The 22,321-nt window shown below is 35.4% G+C and overlaps 2 protein-coding genes across 4 annotated transcripts in view; one reads left to right on the forward strand and one right to left on the reverse strand.

Moving 5' to 3' along the window:
* MACROD2 (mono-ADP ribosylhydrolase 2) overlaps positions 1-22,321 on the forward strand; it is a 2,391,823-nt gene that overhangs the window by 311,501 nt on the left and 2,058,001 nt on the right. The window lies entirely within an intron of this gene.
* On the reverse strand, positions 7,417-20,643 carry FLRT3 (fibronectin leucine rich transmembrane protein 3). Of its 2 annotated transcripts, XM_056121299.1 has the most exons (4): positions 20,471-20,643; positions 15,077-15,198; positions 11,608-12,333; positions 7,417-10,679 (listed from the first exon to the last, which is right to left on the reverse strand). In XM_056121299.1, exon 4 carries the CDS (start codon positions 10,633-10,635, stop codon positions 8,677-8,679), a length of 1,959 nt encoding a protein of 652 aa, XP_055977274.1. In that variant the 5' UTR covers positions 10,636-10,679; positions 11,608-12,333; positions 15,077-15,198; positions 20,471-20,643; the 3' UTR covers positions 7,417-8,676. The 2 variants fall into 2 exon arrangements, with proteins under 2 accessions (XP_055977274.1, XP_055977273.1); XM_056121298.1 differs by lacking the exon at positions 15,077-15,198.

Consider the following 22,321-nt stretch of genomic DNA (forward strand, 5'->3'; position numbering starts at 1 on the left):
GGATTATGGAAAGGTGTTGCAATGAATTTAAACATTAAGATTTGTCTGACAACTCTGTGTTTAAATTTTTGAAAGCTGCAAAAAAGACAAGTGTTATTCTCAGGTAATTTGCAGCCATTAACTACTCACCACCAGAAGCTATCATTCAAGATCACAAGACAGAAATTTATAAACCTTGGGAGAAAAATAATTCACATTTGCCCCAGTAGGGGTGTTTTCAGATTTAATCCTTAAAATGTCTTATAATAAAATGGCATACATTTATTTTGGACTGAAACTCCTTTTAAGGTCATTGAAAATACATTTCTGATAACAGTGTAAAGAGTGTTCTGAAGAGCTCAAGGTTCAGGAGGAAGCAGAGTCCTTTCTACACGGTTTGTAACCGTGTAATGCTAGGAAGAATTCCCCGGGAGTTCCAAAATATATCAGACCTCTTTTTACCTCTCTCTTCTCTCTACTACCCTCTTTTTTCTGTACTTTTCATTTTTCCTCCACAGAGTGACCAAAGTGATTTTATTCCAATTGAAATCTGATATGACATCCTTTTCATCTTTCTGCCCCCTCCACTGACCCAGTTAAGAAGGTATGAGTACCAAACCAAATCAAACCTAACCAACAAAACAACAACAACAAAAACCAGCCTCTATGTTTCTATGTTTTTTTCTTATACTAGTATGATATCAGGACTCCTCACTGTGGCCTGGGCGTGTAATTCTTTATATAACCTGATCCAAGCTTGCCTACATTATCTTACCTTTTGCTTGGTGCTTTGGGGGACCTTGTGGTACAAGGGATTCAACCAGAGTTAGCTGCATGCATGGGCCTTAACCCCTGTACTAATTTACAGCCCCGCCCTAATTGAAACCATAACACCTCCTATTACCTGTACCCAGAATTCTCTGCCTCTCTTCACTTCACTGACTCTCTGTCCCTTAGATTTTAGGTTTTCCTTCACCACCTAACTAGGGTCTCCTCTTCTAGTCCTCTTCTGTGATTTTCTGTTGTGTGGGACTGGTCACAATTTTCTTGTTTTACCTTTTCTCTTAAACTTTGATTTATTGAATGTGGAGGATAATATGGGGTGCCGGGAATGGAACCCAGGTCAGCCACATGCCAGGCAGGCATCCTGCTCACTGTACTATCACTCTGGTACCAGCTTGTCAAGGTTTTCAACATTGTGTTCACTTGTTTTTTTTAATTAAGATCTGAATTCCTAGTTTTTTAGCTGAATTCTCATTATCTTCTTGCTTCGCTGCTTTATGTACACTCATACCCAAGCAGTTATATAATAAGGATTCAGTAAATCACTGTTCATGTTTTGAGAATTTAAAAATCTTCATAAGCTTTTAAGGCTTTAATTTGTTAATTGTAAAAATACAGATAGGCGCTCCACTCTGGGGAAGCTGAACACCCATTTCTCTCTGTGTAATCTCTACTTTATAGTACTCAACCAGGAGGTCTCCAAGGTCCTTTCTAAGCAAACTTTTTTTTTTCATTTTGGCCTGTCTCTTTTCTTTATTTTCTCTCTCTGGAGAACCCAGCATTACTCTTAGAACTAGTATTGTTCAACAGAGCTATTTCACTTCACCTCATAAATAAATAAAATAAAAACATCGAAAAACCTAAAACTTCTTGTGTTACTGAGGTTAAATATATAACATACTTAGCGCTTAGCACTGCGGAAACAGCAACAGCTTGATAACCGACTATTTGTGAGGTATTGCTACTGTTTATAGGATATATTTTTAATATGCTCATAGGACAATTTAATAATTTTATTTTACCTACTATTTAATTTTTTAATTAAAAAATTACATTAAAACAAGCTATTTTACATTTTAAAAATCAACACTGCTCCTCATATCTAGGTAATAAAATGTGGATGTTTAACAATGTTTGCATGCATGGAACCTAGCTATGAACTTTCTCCAGCCTGTAATATCGGAATTATCAGAGCGAAGATACTCAGGAGGGTAATTACTTTGAGGAGTAATTTCCTAGACTGCCCCACCCCCACCTCCTCTGGATAGCTGGCTGTGAAAAAGAAGCATTGCTTTTATGTCTGCACACAATCAGCCTATAAAATCCCATTATACCCAACTTCCACACCCCTGTGGCTGCATGCTTCCTTTTGAAATCTCTTAAAGAAGAATTTGAAAGGCTGCCCTAAAGTTCATTTCTAATCTCATTTCACCCATATAATATAAAAATGAGATTGGGGGGAGGTGGGTAGGAAATGAGTGGGGTCCACACTGTGATTTGCTTATCCTTTAGTCTAGATTCCTGTGATGGTTGTGGTAAAGCATAGTATAAACTTGGGGATGCAAGAGCCACTTTTTCAGTGTGTATTTTGAGATAAAGTTGGATTACATTCCATTTTCCTGTTCAAAGACTGTGAACAAGTTTCATTTGATTCTTTTTTCTCTATTCTGTTTTCTGTTTGTTTTGGCCACACCCAGTGTTGCTTAAGGCTCACTCCTGGCTCTACATACAGAGATCATTCTTGGTGGGTCTTGGGGGTACCAGATGGGGTACTGGAGGTCATGCATCCTACTTGCTATACTCTCTGGCCCCAAGATTATTCTAGTTCTTGTTCAGTAGATCTGTACTGTTTAAAATAGAAATTTTCATCAGCTGCTCATACCAGAAGGCATCATTTTAAACTGTGACCAGAGGGCTAGAAACATTGCTCTCCATTTGTTGTTTTATGTCCTATTTATTCTCTTTGAGTACTTATTCTCCTTTCTGTCACTGTTTCCATTGGGTTGGTTGCAGTACTTTCCTTTTCATTTCCAATTTCCCAGATAATTGACTTTTTTCTTAGCATTCTTTCCACCACCTTGAAATGACTTCTGATGCCTTGGGATGACACTTTCCCCACTACCTGTTCCCTCTTTTGCCATCACTAGTTTCCCCTCTGTCCCCCCATCCAACTTTTAGTCATTACTATTTGATGAAATCTGAGGTAAGAGGAGGGGTATACAATGTTAGTATGAGGTTCCAAAATTTTTACCCACTTCTGAAAAACTACTTTTTGACTATGTGTCTGTCACTATTTTTAGTAGCATTTTTTGAAGTCTTTGTTTTCCACTCTATCACCTAATTCCATCATCTTCCTCTGTGTCTTTTTCCATTTTCCTGAGGACTTGTCTTATAAATCTTACCTTCATCCCAACCATTTATATTTCTCTGAGTGATTTTGTGCATTTTACTTGTGATACTTCCAAAACTGCAAATTGAACCTAATCTAGTAGATCTCAGTTTCCTCCTATTAAATATGCTTCCTTTTCTTGTTAAGATTACAGTATTATATACTGGTTAGTAAATATCTCATAATATTCTTATTTTCTTCCACAGGAAAGACCAAGATTCTTTGCCTCTCAAAACTTTAGAATAGACTAGTTTTCTTTTTTTACTTTCCTTTCAAACTCATTACTCTGCTGACTCTGTATTCAAAATTCCAGTCTCCTTTCTTATCATATTAACAGTCTTCTTTTTGTCTTTATTTTTACTGAATTTTTCACTTTAAGTGTTGTTGATCATTTGATTTCATAGTATTTTCCCTTATGATTTTTGTTCCTGTGACTGTCCCTTTTTGTTTTTGGACTTCTCTTCCTTCTTCTCGCCTATTAAGGGTAGGTTTACTCTTTCTTTTTTTCCTTTTCTCTGCTCACTTAGTACTGGGGATCATAAATTCTCTTAACTTTTAATACTAACCATTTTGATTTTTTTCCTCATTGATGCTGAAGAACTGTCTCTACGTCCTTCCTTATCTCCATAATTTCTTGATAGACATTTCCAGAATGATAACATGAAAGTACTTTAAACCTTAAGTGACTTTAATTCATCTTCTAAACTTAGTTACTGCAGCTTAATCCATACACAATGAATAATTAGCCAATATATATCTGCCCTGAACATAATAAGGTTACCTTAAGGTAATTCAATGTGTATGTTATTACTATAATTAACTGCTTCATTTTACTTATCTGTGTTCACTTAGTTGTGTAAAAATATCATCACTGTGGCCCCCTGTTCCCCATCAGGATTGATCTCTGAGTACAGAGCCAAGAGTAAGCCCCTAGCTTATCTTACTGCCTTTTTATTCTCATTCATCCTTCATACATTATTTATATAAAATGCCCCTAAAGTACACGAACTATTAATATTCCTAATATTCCTACCCCAAAACAATTTTCATAGAGTATCATGCAGACTTCTCTGTGGAATTCAATACTCTATAAAGCTTGCCATAAAAAACCTTCCCAGCCTTACCACCTTTACAGACCCTCTGTTTTATCTGGACTGTGAATCCACTATCCCAAATGCATCAGGCTAATTTATAGAATTAAAACAGTTAGATACATAAACTTAGCCTGGTAGATTAAGTAGCCTCAGCCTGATAATAAGTCCATACTGAGTTCTGGTTATCTTTAAAAAAAAAAAAAAAGCCTTCTCCCAGTTGGGCCAAAGAAAGAGAGGGGTTAAAGTTCAGGCTTTGCCCTGGAGACCTTTAGGCCCCACCTGCTTGGGTGGCCTGTGTAATTCTTAGCACTGCAGGATCAGAATGGCACTGAATCTTCCAGCCCTCACAGTGAACCTGTGTTTGATTTGTCTGAGAATTGTTGGGAAGGACCCCAGGATCCCTGAACAGATTGGGAGTTGCACCTACAAAATGTTTAAAAAGTAGGAAGCTTCCTAAAATGATTCACCAAAGTTAGCACCGAGAAACATTACCTTTGTTCACCATTTTTCTCCCTAGGTTCAGTGTCTACTTTTCTTGCTTCCTCTTCAAATACTTTCTTACTCTTCAATAGTCAGCTTGATTTCATGTCTCGTGAAGTCTTCTTTTCTTCCTTATCCAAATAGTTCTTGCTTTTTCCTAATATGTTGCAGTTGCAGTAAACTTTTATTAGATTAAATGTTTATGCCTTATGACCTCTAAGGATTGGATAGTATAGCAGAAACAGTATATTTATATATATATAATATTTATAGTAAAGAATAACATGATCATATGTATATACACATATTTATACTATTATATAAAACATTTGTACTATATGAATATATTTTATATACACAAGTATAAATATACATATGAATATTTGTACTATATTAGAATCCTTGCTCTAAGAAGTGACCTTGCAAAGGTCATTGGCTACCAGCATTATCTGGGGTTTTAAGAAAGAGCGAAATAAACATTTCCCTTGCTATAATTCAACCCAAAAAATCTGAAAACAAAGTATAATAGTTTTAAATCTTAAAAACTAAGCTAAAAGACTTGCTAATCATCTTTAGAAGAAAAAAATTACAGAGTCATGTACCATTACTGTTTTCTGAAGCAATGTAAAAGCAAATTCAGTGGGGGATTGTTTCCTTTAATATCCACACATTATATGCTTGTAACACGTGTGGCTCTTTAGATTCCCAAGAGAACTGTCGCGTGGGAATGTAGCTATAGAGTTTGTTTTACTCAAAAACTAAGAGTTTTTTGTTTTGATTTTTTTTCACTAGTTCTGTTGTCAAAGGGGACTTTAAAAAATACAAATAGACTTTACTGAAAAAGCATAGTGCTTGTTTTAACAGGGAATGAGAGTATGGAGATTTCATGCAGTTAAAAGTCGCTGCATCAAAACTTAACTTTTGCTGTTTGATTTTTATTAAATAGCAGAGGAGTAATTTTCTGTTTTTTTGTAGTTGACTTCAGTTGCATTCTTATTAAGTACTCATACTGTCATAGTCAGGATTGGGATTTTGCAAAGATTTTCTCTTAGTATCAGTACAAATTGTGAAAAATTAGTTTAAGATATAAACTATTGTGTCTGATTAACACAGTGTCCTTAAGGTTGAGACAATATTGTTTTATGTTTCTATAGAGAGTGTATAGATTTTTTAAATGAGCATCTTCATTTTCTAACAAGCCCAGGTAAAGAATAAACTTTTGCTTTCTTGGTAATGCCTCCATTTGCTTTAGTTTTTCCTGGTAAGAGCATCAAAATACACATGAGAACACATAATATTTTCCATGCTCGTGAAAGGATTACCAACTGAAAAATATTCAGTATAACTTAAAAAAAAAACTTTCCAAAACTCATGATTTCCTTGCTGGGACAGGCTCTTTCAAGTGGTACTTATAAAGCTCAGGAGTCAGTTTCCAGCAATATTCTTGGCCAGCAGAGTCAGCATTTCATTGTGATGGCCTGAGAATACTTTGCTATACAGGCCCTGGGCCACTCTGATGAAGCTTGGGTGCTATGCCTTCTTGGCAATGCTCAGGGTCTCATCTCATGACTAGCATTAAACCATGGTTGGCCTAAGGCATGCATTTAATTAACCCTTATACTGCCACTTTGGCCCTTAAACTCGTACTTTATAGAAACTTTATTGATCTATCAAACCCTTTCCTGACTTTTGGCATGATGGTAGAGGAATGACTCAAAACCTTTAGAAACAAAGTCAAACTTCCTTCAGAAAACATTCTCTATATTTAATGCTTGTCATATGTTTTTTCTAAATTATTTCTAAATCTTCAGAACAGGAAATCAAGAGAATGTAATAGAAAATGTTTGAAGATTACACATGAAAATGTTATCATAGGTAATTCAAGATATTTGTTGATTCAACAACAGAAGCAGTTATATCTGGCAAACCTCTGAGAAAACACACCTAATTCTTCTTCTCACTTTAATACCAGTAACATTATAGTTTCCAAGCACATTGTCTCATTTTATCTTTACAAAACTCTGGGAAGTTAGGGATATTTATAGTCCCATTTGATAGATACAAAAACTAAGCTATAAAGAGCTGTTTTGTTTTTTCCTAAGTATATACTAATCAGTGTTAATTCTGAGATCTCAAATCCTCTGATGCCAACTCACACTACCAGAGAACTATTTAAAAATGTGTAATTTTTTTTTCAGACACAGGTAAGTTAAAAAGTATCAAGGCAATGACAACAGTTTCCAAAGAAAAAACACACAACAGCACTGCTGAAAATTTTCAGCTTTGAAATGAATAAATAAAATATAGGTAGTTCCAAAGACTTTTAGAAAATTAATTTATAAAACATTGAACTCTTTGAAGTAAAATGATACGCAAGCCCAAGGTAATCCTTTTTTTGGTTTTATTTGTAGCCAACTTTTATTTTTATGCCTAGAAAAATACATGGGGGTACTTAGGACTAATGTGCTGGGCTATTTGCTACTTTAGTGATAGTAACATAATCCTGAACAAGCAAGCACAATTATTTTGTACTTTTTTGTTTTATTCAGCAATAAGACCATAATTTTTCATATTTAACATATTATGAAAAATTTGTCTGTTGAGTTTTAAAAGCTGAATACATATAGCGTTGGATCAAGGCACATACACGACTGGCCAAAGGGCGTACAATGCACTTTGGTTTTTCTGTTGGGAAAAAAAAAATCATGGCAACATAATTGAAGTGAAGTGGTTTTTAAACTAGTAATTGTTCACAATTCAGTTGGAAGCTAAAAAGAAATATTACATTACAAGTTCATTATGTCTTATCAAGAAAATTGTGACAGTAATGGGCAGTATTCTGATCATTATCAAAGTAAACTAAACATTTATGTACAGTGTTAACACATATTGTATAAACCGGATTTAAATTTGATCCCTATTATTTTTCTTTTAAATTCTATTTACCTATTTAAAGTACTACTTTCTCTGAGTTGTTGAGGGGAATTGCTTATGATAGTGCTACCTTTTTTTAATATGTATAAAATTTTTCTTTGATATCCTTTATGATAAAAACATCATAAACACTAGCAAGTATGTCTTTAATAGATTGCTTTTCAAGAATCAAGGATGGCGTAGGTAAAACCAAACTGCAATTCTGCTATTTTTGTCCATCACACTATATAATTTTAAGTTTTCATGTTTTCCTAAGTACAAATTTCACCCTAAGTTGGAAGTCCACTTACATTACTGACTGTCAACAAATCATTCTTCGTTCACAAAGCGTTGTTAGCAGTGGTTTTAACCAGACTTCACAACACCTCTTATGCCAGCTGATGTACTTAATTCAGAATGTATGCTTACTTTAAGGAGGTCTATTTTGCTAAAAGCAAAAATGGAGCTATGCAGCAAGTTTGATATTGCCCATTACTTCACATATTTTGATGTACTGAATACCACTGGGATAATACAAATTTAATAATTAGAACAGTATTTCATAGCTATTTTTTGAAATTTAATTTTTATCATCCAGCCAGTTCTTTTCTTTTCACATTTTATTAATACCAAAGTGAAAAATGGCCTGTGCTTATTCTACAAGGATCTCATGTGAATGCAGTCCTGATTGTTCAACACAGCAAGAAAATTCACTTTCACAGTCAACAAGTCATCTTACTCAGTAGAACACAAAGTAAATGATTTATAACTTCAATATTTGCAAGGAAAATACAGTACAAATTACTAAAAAATACTAAAATATAGAATTGTGTTCAGGCATCTCCACTACATCAATCGCAGCAGTAACCTGAAATTTGAAACTTTTAATAAAAAGTTCTTAAATATAAATTATATGGCAAATGTACAGTACATTGCTTTAGTCTCCATTTCCAGTGTTTTGCAGTAGAACAGGGGCTCCTACTGTCAGCTCCCTTAGGTGTCTAAGGACCAACACAGTTCGCTGCGAGTGTGCCAGCATCATGAGTGTGAGTGGTCTGAGTCTGGAATGCCACTGTCTCTGTAGTCTCCGTAGCTCCGGTTACTACTGCTTTCACTGTGATTGTTTTTATACAGATTCATCCCGTTCGGAGGAAATATGGTGTGTATTACAAACTCCTCCTTCGAAATTGGTTCATTGCTGATTGGTAACATCTGAAAAGATGTCTCCCTGATTTCCAGGATGGAGTTGTCCTTCTTAGTTCCAGCTTCTGCATAATCGTCCTTTCTTCTCCTCCCTTTGCTGTAAGCACAGTTCCTGGAGAAGAGAGACCCATTCCTGTGCACGTACCAACACACTAAAGCGAGAAGGGCGATGGTCACCAGAGCCACCGCCCCACCAATGATGGCAGCTAGTGGCAAATTGGGGTTTTTGTAAAGTTCTTTCTCTTGCTCTCGATTAAGAGTGGTTGTAGGGTTGTACATTTGAAGAGGTGCTGTTTCAGCCTCAATGCAAACTGGACTTTCATCAAATAGGTAGAGGTTACTGGTTTCCATGGGAACCATGCAGATTCTATAGGGTGAGTCAGGCTCCAGGGCTGTGACCAAATATTCACTGCGTTCCCCTGTTACAATTGTTTCTGTTATAGATCCAAATGCTGGGCTGTGGCCCAGCTTGAGCCAGCTGAGTCTTAAAGCAGGCAAAGGTAGGGCAAGTTTCCAAGCAATACGAATTGTGTCCGAGGTGACAGATTTCACAGTAATCATAACTGTTTTTCTTGCTGGAATGCCTGTGGTTCGCTGATCCTTGCTGGTTTTGGGATTCTTCTGATCAGGCTGTTTGGTTACTGGAGCGGGCCACTGGCCCTGAACAGGATATACTGTGCTGGGTGTTGTCGTGGTAATCTGAATGGTGCTTGCAATGGCACTTTCCTTACAATCAAACAGTTCTGCGTTGAGGTCCTTGATAGCCATTCCCCGAACTTTTTCTGGGGCTTGACACATGAGTCCACGCACGTTGACCTTTACAGGTAGTGACTGTAACCAGTCACGTACCCATTTCATCTTGCACCCACAGTACCAAGGATTGTTTCGAAGAATTAGCTGAGTGATATTGTCCAAATCATCAAAGATACCCGTAGGTAAATTACTTAGGTTATTATTGGACATGTCAAGTCTATACAATTGCCTCAGGTCAGCAAAAGCTTTGAGAGGCAGCCGATTGATGTGGTTATCTTGAAGATGAAGTTTCTTCAGGTTTGCTCCAGGAAGGTTTACTGGTGCAGCAGTCAGAGAATTTCGCACCAGTGACAATTCTGTTAAGTTAACGAGGTTAGAGAAAACTTTGTCACCTAATCCATGGTTGTTCAATAGGTTTCCATCTAAAACCAGGCGTTTTAGGCTGGTAAGACCTTGAAGAGAGGGTGATGAAATTGTGGATATACGGTTATCATCCAAGCGGAGTTCTTCTATAGTCCTGGGCAAACCCCCGGGGATTGTGCTAAGGTGATTACGAGACAGGAAGAGCAGTCGGAGATAGTTGCTGTCTCGGAACGCCCCCTCTTCGATGCTTACAGCAGAGACAGAGTTATCATCTAAGTGCAGTTCTTCTAGGTAAGGAATTTTTGAAAGTGAATCATAAGTGATTGTCCTTATGTTATTTTCTTGCAAGTGTAACTCTTTTACATACTTTGGGAGGTTGGTAGGAAATTCATCCAAACTGTTGCGGTACAAGTATATTCTTTCAACTTTCAACAAGTTTTTCAAATCAGAAGGAATCCCCGCATTATTTATTTGGTTGTTCTGAAGGTAGAGAGTTGTAGCATCCTCTGGTATTCCTGTTGGGATGGATGTCAGAGAACGATCATTGCAATAAATGAAGCCTGCATCACAGCGGCACACGGAGGGGCAGGATTTAGCCATAGCTGATATAGGTGCCACCTGAAGGAACAGCCCAATTTTGGTCCCAATGAGAAAGATGCTCCAGGCTGGGTTGATCATGGTCAGCAGTGTTGAGGTCTTTTATACAAGGTAGCTTCGAAGTCCTAAAATGGAATGAGTTCAATAGAATTAGACCAATATATTTAAAATAGTGTTCAAAATAAATGTGGACATTAACAGAGTAATAATTTTTATTTATATTTTTGATATTAGGATATTTAGCTAGATAATTATGAAAACAATCATATGTATTTTTTTTACCTTAAATGCTTTTATATTAAGAATTGTGATGTCCCTGATCCTTTTGACTTTGGATATTAAATATAATTAAAGTCACTGAATATTACAAAGCATTTTTGTAATATTGATGTTAATTTTATAGTCAGCCACTGTTCACACTAGTCAAATTTCTAATGTTTTCTCAAAATGTGTAATAAGTTAACACAATAAGAATATGCTTTGTTATATTCAAAGATAATATTACTGTTCATAATAACCAGAGATGTATCTAATTTTCATTTATTAGATTACAAGATGTATGTATATATAGTGAAAAAAATCCAATTAGGAATCACCTCTTGATAGATCCTGAATCCCAGTAAAGCAGCTGTTTATTAGTGTCACTAATTTTTTCAATAATTATCAATATTAAACCTTGTTAGACATTTTTAGCAAAAAACTCAGTAGGGATCTTTCTCATCTACTGTAGGGGAGGAAAGAATCACATAGCTAATATATCTGGCCTATCTCAATAGAAAATTTCATTTTAAGTTAAGCTAATTCATTCTGTTTATATTCTGTTTTGTATTTCATGTTATTGATTAATGGCTAAATGCACATTGTTTTATTATATTCTATTTCACATTTATATTTTTCTTGTAATTTAAATCTAGAATATTATTCAACTTTCCTCATAGCAGGATAACCACAGATTAATAACTAATTGTGTAATATTATCCATTCTGTCATTAGGCATTAATTAGCCATTATCATTTCAGGCATGAAAATAAGAAACTTTAATATTTTTCCTACCTTATTGAACGATGTGAGTAAATTTTGCGTGAGTGAAAATCCAATGCACGTGTATTATTTTCCTGGCAAGGGGCCGGGATTAACAACTCTTGTTTAGTCCTTGGAAATGTTCTTCACTGTTAATTCAAGTAATCCTATGCGGCGCACACTTCCAGATCGGGCTTGCTCATGTCAGTGGACATTTCAGCTGCAGTTTAGCATGTTGGGCAAACTCATGAAAGTGGGGGCCAGAAACAATTCAGTTTCCTGGTACTATGTAGAACTCATGGCTTTCTACGTTGGTTTTATTTTCTTCTCTGACAGAGTTTCTATGTGAAGGTTCCTTCTGTGTATCTTAATTCCCTTAGTGGAAACTGCTCTCTTTGAAATTCTTATTGGCTCTTCTGTGCAATATGGTTAGAGATAGTAACTTCAGATCCTCATGAAGAAAGCCATTCATGCTGGTAAGGCCAGTTACTCCCCACCTTTACTCCCATCCAGGATTATCCAAGTATGAATTTTGTACAGCTGCTACATCCAGAGGTATGATTACCTGCTGATTTCTAGCTGTTGCTTCTTGCTGCTTTCTCAGAACTTCTGGTGTAGTCGCACTACTCAAGAACAGGTATTCTCATTTTAAGATGTGAGGAAAATTTCATTCAGATATTCTTCATGGGAAAGGAAAGGAGACATACCAGATTTCCTTTATATCATTCTCCCTGAACATAAACTGGGTCTGAGCATGTCCTGCGAAAGTAAAAGGTTTTAATGAGTAATGAAATTTGACATACTAAAGAAATTCCATAGAGTATATAACTTCAGTTCTTAAGTAACAGAATTTTCATCATGATAGTTGATGGGATGGAAAAGATGACCTTTATATATTTTAATTTCCATTTTACTTATATAAAGGAATTGGAGGCTGAAGTTGACATGGTCACCAAATAGTTAAATTGTTAGTATACTCTGAGTTAAGAAAAGAAGTAAAGCTTTATTCAGGAGTCAGCATTCCCTTTTATGACTTTCAAATTCAGGTGAGTTCAACCTTTAGTTCCCTTAATATCTGGGATATAAAATGATAAAGGTTTTAAAGTAAAAAGTACATCAAAGAGGAGCTACTGCATAGCAAGGACTTTTGACAAAAATGCTGTAGCAACTTTGAAGGTATTTCTGAATATTAGGATGTCACACAATCTACAACTTAAAGAATGTGTAAGTTTTCAGAAGCTTTTCATCTTATTGTCTGAGGACCCTGTTTGATCTTCCTATAGACCCATGTTTTAGCAATTACCTATAGGAGAAGAAAATGATGACAAGGCATTTCTTCCAAGTCTGAACAGAAACATCATACTTTTCAATGAATGTGGTTTTTGTTTTGTTTTGTTGTTTGTTTGTTTTTTGCTGAAAGAAAAGACTTTAGACATGACCAAAAACCAATGATTTTAATGGGAACTGCTTTGTCCATTGTCTAATATGCCTGAGGATTTCTTTTCAGTAGACAGGGGAGGTGCTGGTGACAGGCTTAGGATCTTTTAACCCACTCAGATTTGTATAGATGTAGGGAACATTAGGGTACATTGGACATTTTTGACACTGAAATTAAGAATTAAAGCAGAAGTGACTTGCTTCTCCCCAGTAATTATATAGATCCGGCAAGTATAGCATCTGCTCCAGAACTCAAAACTACTAAAAGTGAATGTTAAATGAGGCAAAATTTGTGTTTATAATCTCTTTCAAAATTCAGTTTCTTTCAGTTTGCCACTGGATACATAGATTTATTAGTAAAAGAAAACTTTTTTAGAAGTTATATATATACATATATGTATATATTTATTACTTAGCCAACTTCAAAGAAAAATCACATTTTGCAAATGGATAGTTTCCTGTAGATATTGCGAAAAACTGTGCCCACAGCAAAAAGTTTAAATGATTTATTGTTTGATGTGAGGTTTTGCCGTGATACCTTTAGGGTTTTGCTCATTACTGCTGGATTTCAATAGTATATTTTCTAGAAAAACTTGCTTTTTCAGTATGTAAAAATGGAACATCAACAATTAATAGTATAATTTCAAAGTAACTTTTAAGGTGTCCATGGTAATTATTTCTTCTAAGGTTGAAAATAATTCAACATCAGAAAATTTGGTTAGTTTAAGCTTACAAAACAATAGCACAGCGGGTAGGGCGTTCGCCTTACACGCGGCCAACATGGCCGACCCGAGTTCGATTCCTCCGCCCCTCTCGGAGAGCCCGGCAAGCGACCGAGAGTATTCCATATGCCAGACACAGTAACAACAAAGTCTCCAATGGAGACGTTACTGGGCCCGCTCGAGCAAATCGACGATCAACGGGAGGGCCTTTACCTTTACCTTTACAAAAAAAAAGGGTGAGAGACAATGATAACATTAATGGGCATTTTTCGTATCCCAGGACATTCTCTCATGTTGAGAAACTGAATCTGCTACGTGGGGATTTCAAATGTTTTGGTGATTCCCAGAGTCACATCAACTTCAGAATCTGTCCAAGGTGATGATCACTGAGATAACCAGAGATAACAAAATCAATGCCTTCAAGTTTGTTTCCTAGCTGTAATCATTAGATCAAGGTCTAAAAAATATCTTGATATTTTCCTTTTAACTCACTTAGAGAAAGGAAAATAAATAAATTGGTATGAAATGAAGGAGATTTAATTTGTTTATTTTTCCTATTTTTACATCTGTGAAACTGCTTTCTCTGCTGCATTTGATATGCAAATTTATGTTGCTATTAATACAATAGTGATGAAAATGTGGGATTAATAGAAGGCCTTAAATCTCATTAAGTTCTTGGAAAATATCATTCTCTTTTCCCAAAACTGCATTAACATCCAAGACAAAAAAGAAGAAAAAAAGTAAAGAAGGTTTCTCTGGAGAGTATTTTGCTTTTTCAAAATGAATATTTTGCTTTTTCAAAATGAATATTCCCCCAGAAGTCTCTCTTCCCTTTATTTAAGTTCAAAACAGTTCATTAATATTTGGTCTTATATTTTATCGTATTTTATATTTACCTTCTTTTTTTAAATTTGAAACTGTGGTGATAACCAGTTAAGCTTTTTTTGTAGTAAAGGTTATATTAATCTCTTCATTCGAAATAAGTGACACTGACCCATGTTTAAGCTTTCTTCCTTTCATGCACATAAAGACATTGTAGTTGAATGTGAATAATGAAAAGTACATGAGTATCACTGGGATGGACACTGTGTCTAGATTTCTACAACATCAAGTTCAGAGACTATATCTACATAGACTTGAAAGAGGTCATTACTTCTGAACAAAAAAAAATCTTCTAGAAAAACATTAAAGGAAACTTGGAGGAAACAAGTGGAATCCTTAGTTACTTCCAAGTGTATTGTAAAAATAATTTTAAATGGAATCAATATTTATGCATCTAACATTTAAATAAAAAAATATAGCAAAAAGGAAAAAATGACATAATTACCTCATGAGTGAGTCACATTTTTAGGAGTGATCTTTTTACTCAGGGAAACTTCACAATTTTTATGAATTCCTATCCCCGTACATTTATAATGTAATCGTCAAGTTTGCAAAAAGTCTCCCATTTATTTCCATGATACACCTAAGGAAGATAATAAGGATACTATCATTTTGATATATTGAAATAGGTGTAATATAATTTAAGAAACTGTGCTAGGACAAAAAATTGATGTTTAAGTTAATTGAACTTTAAAATTGAAGCAATCTATGCACATATAAATTCTCCTTTACTATTATAGTAATTTTGGAGTTTGAGTTGAGAGATATTTTTCATTTGTTTATCTCTTAGAGTGACATTATGTAATATGTTTTTCATACTAATTCCTGAAGTCCTTTGGTATAAATTATCTCATGCCTTTGGCTTAAATTATATTGATCCTTGCTCATTTCAAAAAAAATATTAAGTATAAGATTGAGATTTTAGTTTCATCTTAATGTTTTTCATTACTATGATTTGTTAATGTTGGTAGCTTTTTAATATATTTGTACATATAATAGTCTGACATATAAAGACTCTAATCTGAGTTAACTGCTTTAGTATTTTGAATACTTTCTGAGATACAGAAATACATGCTTAATTAGGTTCATCTAAGTTTGTGACTATACCTATATAAAGGGAGGTATATACATGTGTAAATGCGTGTATGTATATATACACACATATACACACATGTGTGTATATGTACACACACATATACATATGATCATTATCTACAGTATTAGGGAAGTTATCTATAATGGTTTAAAATGCTAGAAAGCACAAAAAATAGTCTAAACGTAGATGCTAATTCTTTGGACAACAAATAGAAATTCATATAAACTACGCATATAGTTAAATTAAAAAAACTGGAATACGTAAGCTTAGTTGATAGTGACAGCAAAATGCTTTCAAAGCAGCCTGTCTGTGGTTAAATTTTCCACGATCATCAGATTTCAGGAAAGTTCCAATTCTTTTGTTTAATGCCAGGCAAGCAGAAGGACCTCTAACTCTCCTCTTGAGAATTATGAAGTCTGAAGGGTTTGCTGATAGGCAGAGAAGCAAGTGTGCCTTTTCATACTTGGTTTTGTCTAGACTATTTTCTGGCCTCAAGAAGGTTTTCTTTCATTTGTGTAATATAGGGGATAAAACTTCCAAAGCAAATAATTCGTACTTTCTCCTTTCTCCTTTCATATTAGTGGCTTCCCCCCACCACTCCCCCCCCACACACCCAATTGGTGTGTGATATATGAATCAAATTCTGCTTCCTGTATTTGGTTTGTAAAGTTAAACGGAGCATCTTTAAGACAAAAAGGCACACTGGAATAGTATCCTTCATCCTAGTGAATCCTATATATTAAAGACAGACTAAATGAATTATAGAATCAAGACTTGAAAGTATAAATAAAATGCTATTTAAACAGTGATAGAGATAGAACAGTAGAGAGTTTGGTGCAGAAGTCATACTTTAAGTTTTCACTGACTTTAGAGCAATTGCAATGAAAATCATGCTAATTTTTAAACCACAAACATTTTAGCACTGCACCTCTGAAGTGCCTTGTCTAGCATTCTGAGTACAATCTGGTCTTGGTCAGTGTGCTCTGAGTTTCTAATATTTAAATTCCCATACACTAATTCAACAAATATTTGGATCTGCTATGTGCCAGCTACTATGCTAGTTGATGAGAATATCCCAAATAATTAGATACCTTATCTCTTCATATCAGAGTGCAGGGAATTATTGATTTAAACCAAATGAAAAGGAAGAAAATCAGCCACAGATAAACAGCCCAGTGGCACACTTTAAAAACCAGTTTTTAAACAAATGTGATTCTGTGAGTTTTCTTTTCAAAGTTGCCCGGGAACTTGTGCACAGGTAAAGGAAAAGAATAAAGAACAAAAGCTGTCATTGTCTCATCAAGTAAGTGCAATTTCTTCCTCCTAGCATTTAGGAAGACTTGATACCTGGAGAGAGCTTTTTCTACACATTCCTAACACTTGATTTGGGGACTAGGGAAGAGATTATGCATATGCAAAACAAATGGCGACTTTAGACTTTAGCTGTTGCTTAAATTATATGTCATTACTTTTTGCTTAAAATCTGTTTCTCTAAAGTTCTTTCTTGTAAATGGACAAATCAAATCCTGAAGCTTGCTTGCACTATACAATATAAAAACGACTTTCAAAATTGTTTTTAGTGTGGATTAACTCAATTTAGCGATGTTGGTCCACTTTCTGAAACTGGAAAATGCCTTCTGAAAATTGTATTTCTATTTGGGTTCTTAAGAGGAAGAAGGCTTTTTCCAGAAGACATTTACAAACCATCCCTTTGTTGGAAATTGGTTTGTTGACTTACAGTAAGTTTTTGAAATGAAGAAATATAAGAAGGAGCCAAGAAACAGCCTTTTTTTTTTGCTCTGAGGAGAAATATGCAGTTTTGAGATTTAATATCTCTGAGAGATTTACTGTAGAGTTTTTGCCCGCTGGGGGGTGGTACACTCTACTAGAACACTGCTTTTAGAAGCCGCAAGTCAGATGTTGGCTGCTGTCGGCCAGTTTTTCTCTGGTTTAATTACAACAAAGCCCCCTGTTGAGAACAGTGAAGGCCTCTGGGGCAAAAGGTGGGGGAGGAGGAGAGGGTGGGAGTGCGTGGGGGAGGGGAAAAGGAGGGAAGAAATTACAGCCTTTGAAATTTTTACTGAATCTGATTTCTCTCATTGCCTTGTGGTCTCCACTTGACTTTCAACAATTATTTATAATGCTATTAGAACAAACTGGTTTGAAATAAATATTTAACTGTGTGTGTGTTGGGGGGGAGTGATTCAGAAATTTCAAGTTAGTTCTGAATCTTACATTAATCACATTCTCATTGTTATAAAGCCCACCCACCTTAGAAGGAGTTGGGGAGGGGGATAGGGGTAAAACCCACCGAAATGCTCTTTCAAGCAAAAATATTTTTAAAATCAAATTTAATATCTGAATTAACACTGGCATATCAAAACCAATGATGCAGACAGAAGAAAAATGAATACAAAATTAGCCCAAAGCATGCTAATTTTTATACGAAGTATTTTAAGTGCTTTCAAACCATTGAGAAGGGGGAGAGAGACAGAATGTATGGCCAAGGAAAGCACAGACAAATCTCACTGCAGTATATTTGCATATTTAAAACTGATAATTGTATTTTTCATCCTGAGACCCCATGTCCCTAGGCAGGAGATTCTGCACATAATTGGAGTTTCTATTTGATTGGGCAATATAATCTGGTGAAGAAACCGGGATAAAGATAATTAATAGCTTGCTAACAAAGTCTGACATCCACAAGATTTCAACCAAATTTATTTCACATCGCTTCATTTAGCTCTGAAAAAGTTTTGATAGAATTGGAAGCTCCTTAATTAACACTTGAAAACAAAAGAAACATACCTTCTATTTTGCTGCCATAATCAGTTATGAAAAATTTCTTACTGCTTTTCTTTTTTGTAAAAACTTTTATTTGCTGCCCAATTATATATTTCACAAACATTAATGTTTAGGAAGTTATTTAATTGGGCGTTTTTGAACCGAATCATAATAAATTTAAAAGAGGGTGTTATAGAGAAATGAAAGCCCAATTAATAACAGCAGCACAATATTAATTATTAATTTATTATTCTAGTTATTCATTTGCTAATATATTTGCTGATTCTTAGCCATGTGTTTTGGTAGTGCTACCTTAAAAATTGTGACTTCCTTACAGAGATATAATCATGTTTTATAATCCTGTTTTCTATTTTAGGCTAATTTAATATATGTCTATGTAAGTGTATACATGTGTTGCACACACATGAGTATTTGCAAAGTAAGTAGCATATCTCTGATTTAATCGTCTTATAAATAAAAACCTGGCATAGTATTAACAATCTGGTATTTGTGGGAATATTACTTTTTTGTAGTACTTTTAAACCTCATTTTTTTTCTTACTTTAGAAGAGATGAGTTTTAGTTATCTGTTTCTCTAGGGCAGGCATAAATGATGCTCCCTGCAACCAGACATGTTTGTGCTGGTTAGGATATGTATGCTAGTGGGAATATTTTTTGTGTTGTTCGGGATGAAGGAAAGGCATTGCTACAGATTTTCCAGAAGCTTTGTTTCTGTTGTTCCTGGCTAATGAATTAACATATATGTGCAGTATGAAGCAGATCAATTTACTTATAAAGAAAAATTTAAATAGCTAAGGGTCAAAAACTTAGAAAATTTGTTTCCATAATGGGCACAGATTAGATCGTTTAAAATATTAATTTATTAATTGACCAAACTCGACCCCTCATTCCAGATGTTGAGAAAATATAGGCCTGTTGCACTTTGCACTCTTTACCTCTCTGCATCCATTTTGTTTCAGATCTAATTCACCAAAAAAAAAAAAAAAAAAAAAAAAAGAGTAGATGCATTGAACTGCTTCTAAAAGCTGTGTGGCGTAAGAACATTCTCATAAAAGATTTTTGTGAGTTTCAAGTGATTGAAGTCTCTACATATCTTACTTGCTGGGGCCCCTACATGTTTTGTTTTTTCGCCCCCTGCCTCCCCGAACTTGCTGTATATAGCAGCTTGGCTTCCAGGCTGAGCTTTGTTAGTTTTTCTGAGTAGACTTTACCAATTACTATGCTAGTCACAGGCATTTGCCTGAGCAATGAATTTTGGCATTCTGCTAGAGAGGGAATATGGTTTGGAAAAACGTTTCCCCCTACTGAGTTGAATTTTACTAGTTGAGATTTGCAAGCCTGAAATGCTAGAAATACCTCTAACTGGTAGGATAGCAATGCTAGCTTTAAAATCTAGGTGTAGCTGTTAATCCTTACAGAGGCTCCTAAGTCTCTAGGAGTAGCTCGGCTAGCTGTGAGCAAGATGTATGCTTTTCATGTATTGCACTCATGGGCTGAGGGATTATTGATTTTCTTTCACAGTTGTAAAAACAGCAATTGGCGATCATACCACACATAGAGTACACACCAAGTTAGCAAGATCTTCCACTTTCCTCTGTGTGAAAAACCCACCTTGTATTTTCAAGATGAAACATTTAACTTTCCAACTTGCTATTTTCTCAAAGACTCTTTTCAAATAGCAATTGCATGACACAGAAAATGGCCATGGGTTATCACTAGCATTATTATTATTTTTTTTTTCTAAAGAAGGAAGACAGTTTTAAGAAACTTCTAGTATTCGCTTGATCAGCCCAATCTCGCCGTCCGGGCTTACACGCACATACATTGCTCACCCAGTCGGTAGAGCAAACGTTAGGATTTGGACGTCTCCTGGTACCAAGTCAGTTCTCATTCGGGAGTAAAAACCAAGCAAACTTTACGGGACAATCGAAAAGAAAAACATTGAAAACACTTACCAAGAAGGCGAGAAAAGCAATCCTATATACACTGCGGCTCTAGCTGTAATTCCACTGACTGTGAACTGGAGTGATAGCCCTCCCCCGCTCCCGAGCGCCAAGTCCACTGCACACAAAGCCAACGGCAGCTGCAGGCTGAGCTAGTCCAGCTTCGGGAGGCTCCGACACTGAGAAGTGCGGAGGGAGAGCGTGCCCGTTCGCTGCGCGCAGCCCACCTCCAATTCTGAAGTTAAAGCCTCACCTCGCAGTGGTTGAAGAAGTGGGTGATGTCATATATGGGCCGGACTTAGCGAAGCTCCTATTCAGTGAGGTAACTGAAGAGCTGGAGCGATGAGCTCTGAGGACGCTAGAGGGCGCGAGAGAAGCCGAAATGAGGCTCTCCGCCTGCCCGAGCCAGGATGCCTTTCGGTTCACAGGCAGGCCTCTGGAATTCCAGCGTTTCCTAAAGTTGACTGGACCGAGGCAGTGGTACCAGGCTCATGGAAAAAATACAGGCACCTTAGAAGGATATTTGTAAGATCACGATAGAAAACCATAGATGCTTTATTTTTTCAGCCAATCTGTATTGAAAAGAAATTAACCCCAAATCATATTCTACATTATAATGATGTTATAATTATGAAGGCCAGAAACCCCAGCTGTGGATATTTATTTGACAAATGAATAGAAAGCAGTTCAAAATAAACCCTTCTTGTTTACAGGAAGGGAAATGGGCATGTTAAAACGTCTTTAAAAGAAAACATAAATGGAAGTGATTAGACCTTTATTCTAGAGGTAGTGAGTGATTTACTGCTCCAGATTTTGGGAAGTAAAAGTATGTTTCTCATGTTCTTATGATTTGTTCATCTTCTTTAGAATATAGTTGTTACTATATTTTATATGACTGGGGACATTTAAAAATGTTTTTGAAAAATTAAATTGAACATTTTCCTTTTTTGAGGTTTCTGCTGCTCAGAAAATGGGGTCAGGTATAGCCAAACTTTCTAAGAAGAAAAAAATCTTCAAATAATTGTTGTTGCAAGTTACTAAAATGTTTTTAATTTAGGTACATGAAATGCACCGGACAATTGTGGGGTTAAGGTATTATGAGCTATGTCTAATTAATAAAGTATAGACTTTTATCTTCAAAGATTGATTTTCAGTATTTCAGCAATTATTTTGGGCCTATATGTTTTCCACCAAGAAAGTACATTTTACAGTTTAGTATTTTGAGGAAGAATATTGCTCTCTTAACTTTTTCTTCTAAAAATAACATATATTTACTAGTTTCCTTGAAATTTTATTTAAATCAGTGTCTATTCTTTGAGGTCCACAAGCGTTATCATTTGATTTTTTAGTATTTTGTATAAATGTGCATTTCTGAAGGAGAGGACCTAATGGTCTTTCCCAGGAGTCTTTGAATTTGGTCTCTTCATTTGGTTTCATTTAGTTCACTTTTTTATATTCTTCCTCGATAAAAGTTTAATTTTTGAGTTCCTCTTGAGATGAATGATATCAAAGTAGAAGGTGGGTCCTTGAAAAGAGATATAAAGTAAAGTAAAGTAAAGTAAAGGCCCTCCCGTTGATCATCGATTTGCTCGAGCGGGCCCAGTAACGTCTCCATTGGAGACTTTGTTGTTACTGTGTCTTGATCCATATTGTTCTTGTGTTTGTACTTTCACTGGCTTCTCAAGGCACACTCATTTAGAATTTTATGTCTCTTGAAAAGCCCATTTTTGAGGTAAGTAACACAATTAAACATAAATGTGTCTGCTAAGTTTTGGAATAACATATCTCTCAGTAAGTCATGAAGTTTTATCTGTTACTGAAAAACACATCTATTGACTTATTTTATGATATAATTCTTTATAG

This window comes from Sorex fumeus, unplaced genomic scaffold, assembly GCF_029834395.1.
Source record: "Sorex fumeus unplaced genomic scaffold, SorFum_2.1 ptg000044l, whole genome shotgun sequence".
NCBI lineage: Eukaryota > Metazoa > Chordata > Mammalia > Eulipotyphla > Soricidae > Sorex > Sorex fumeus.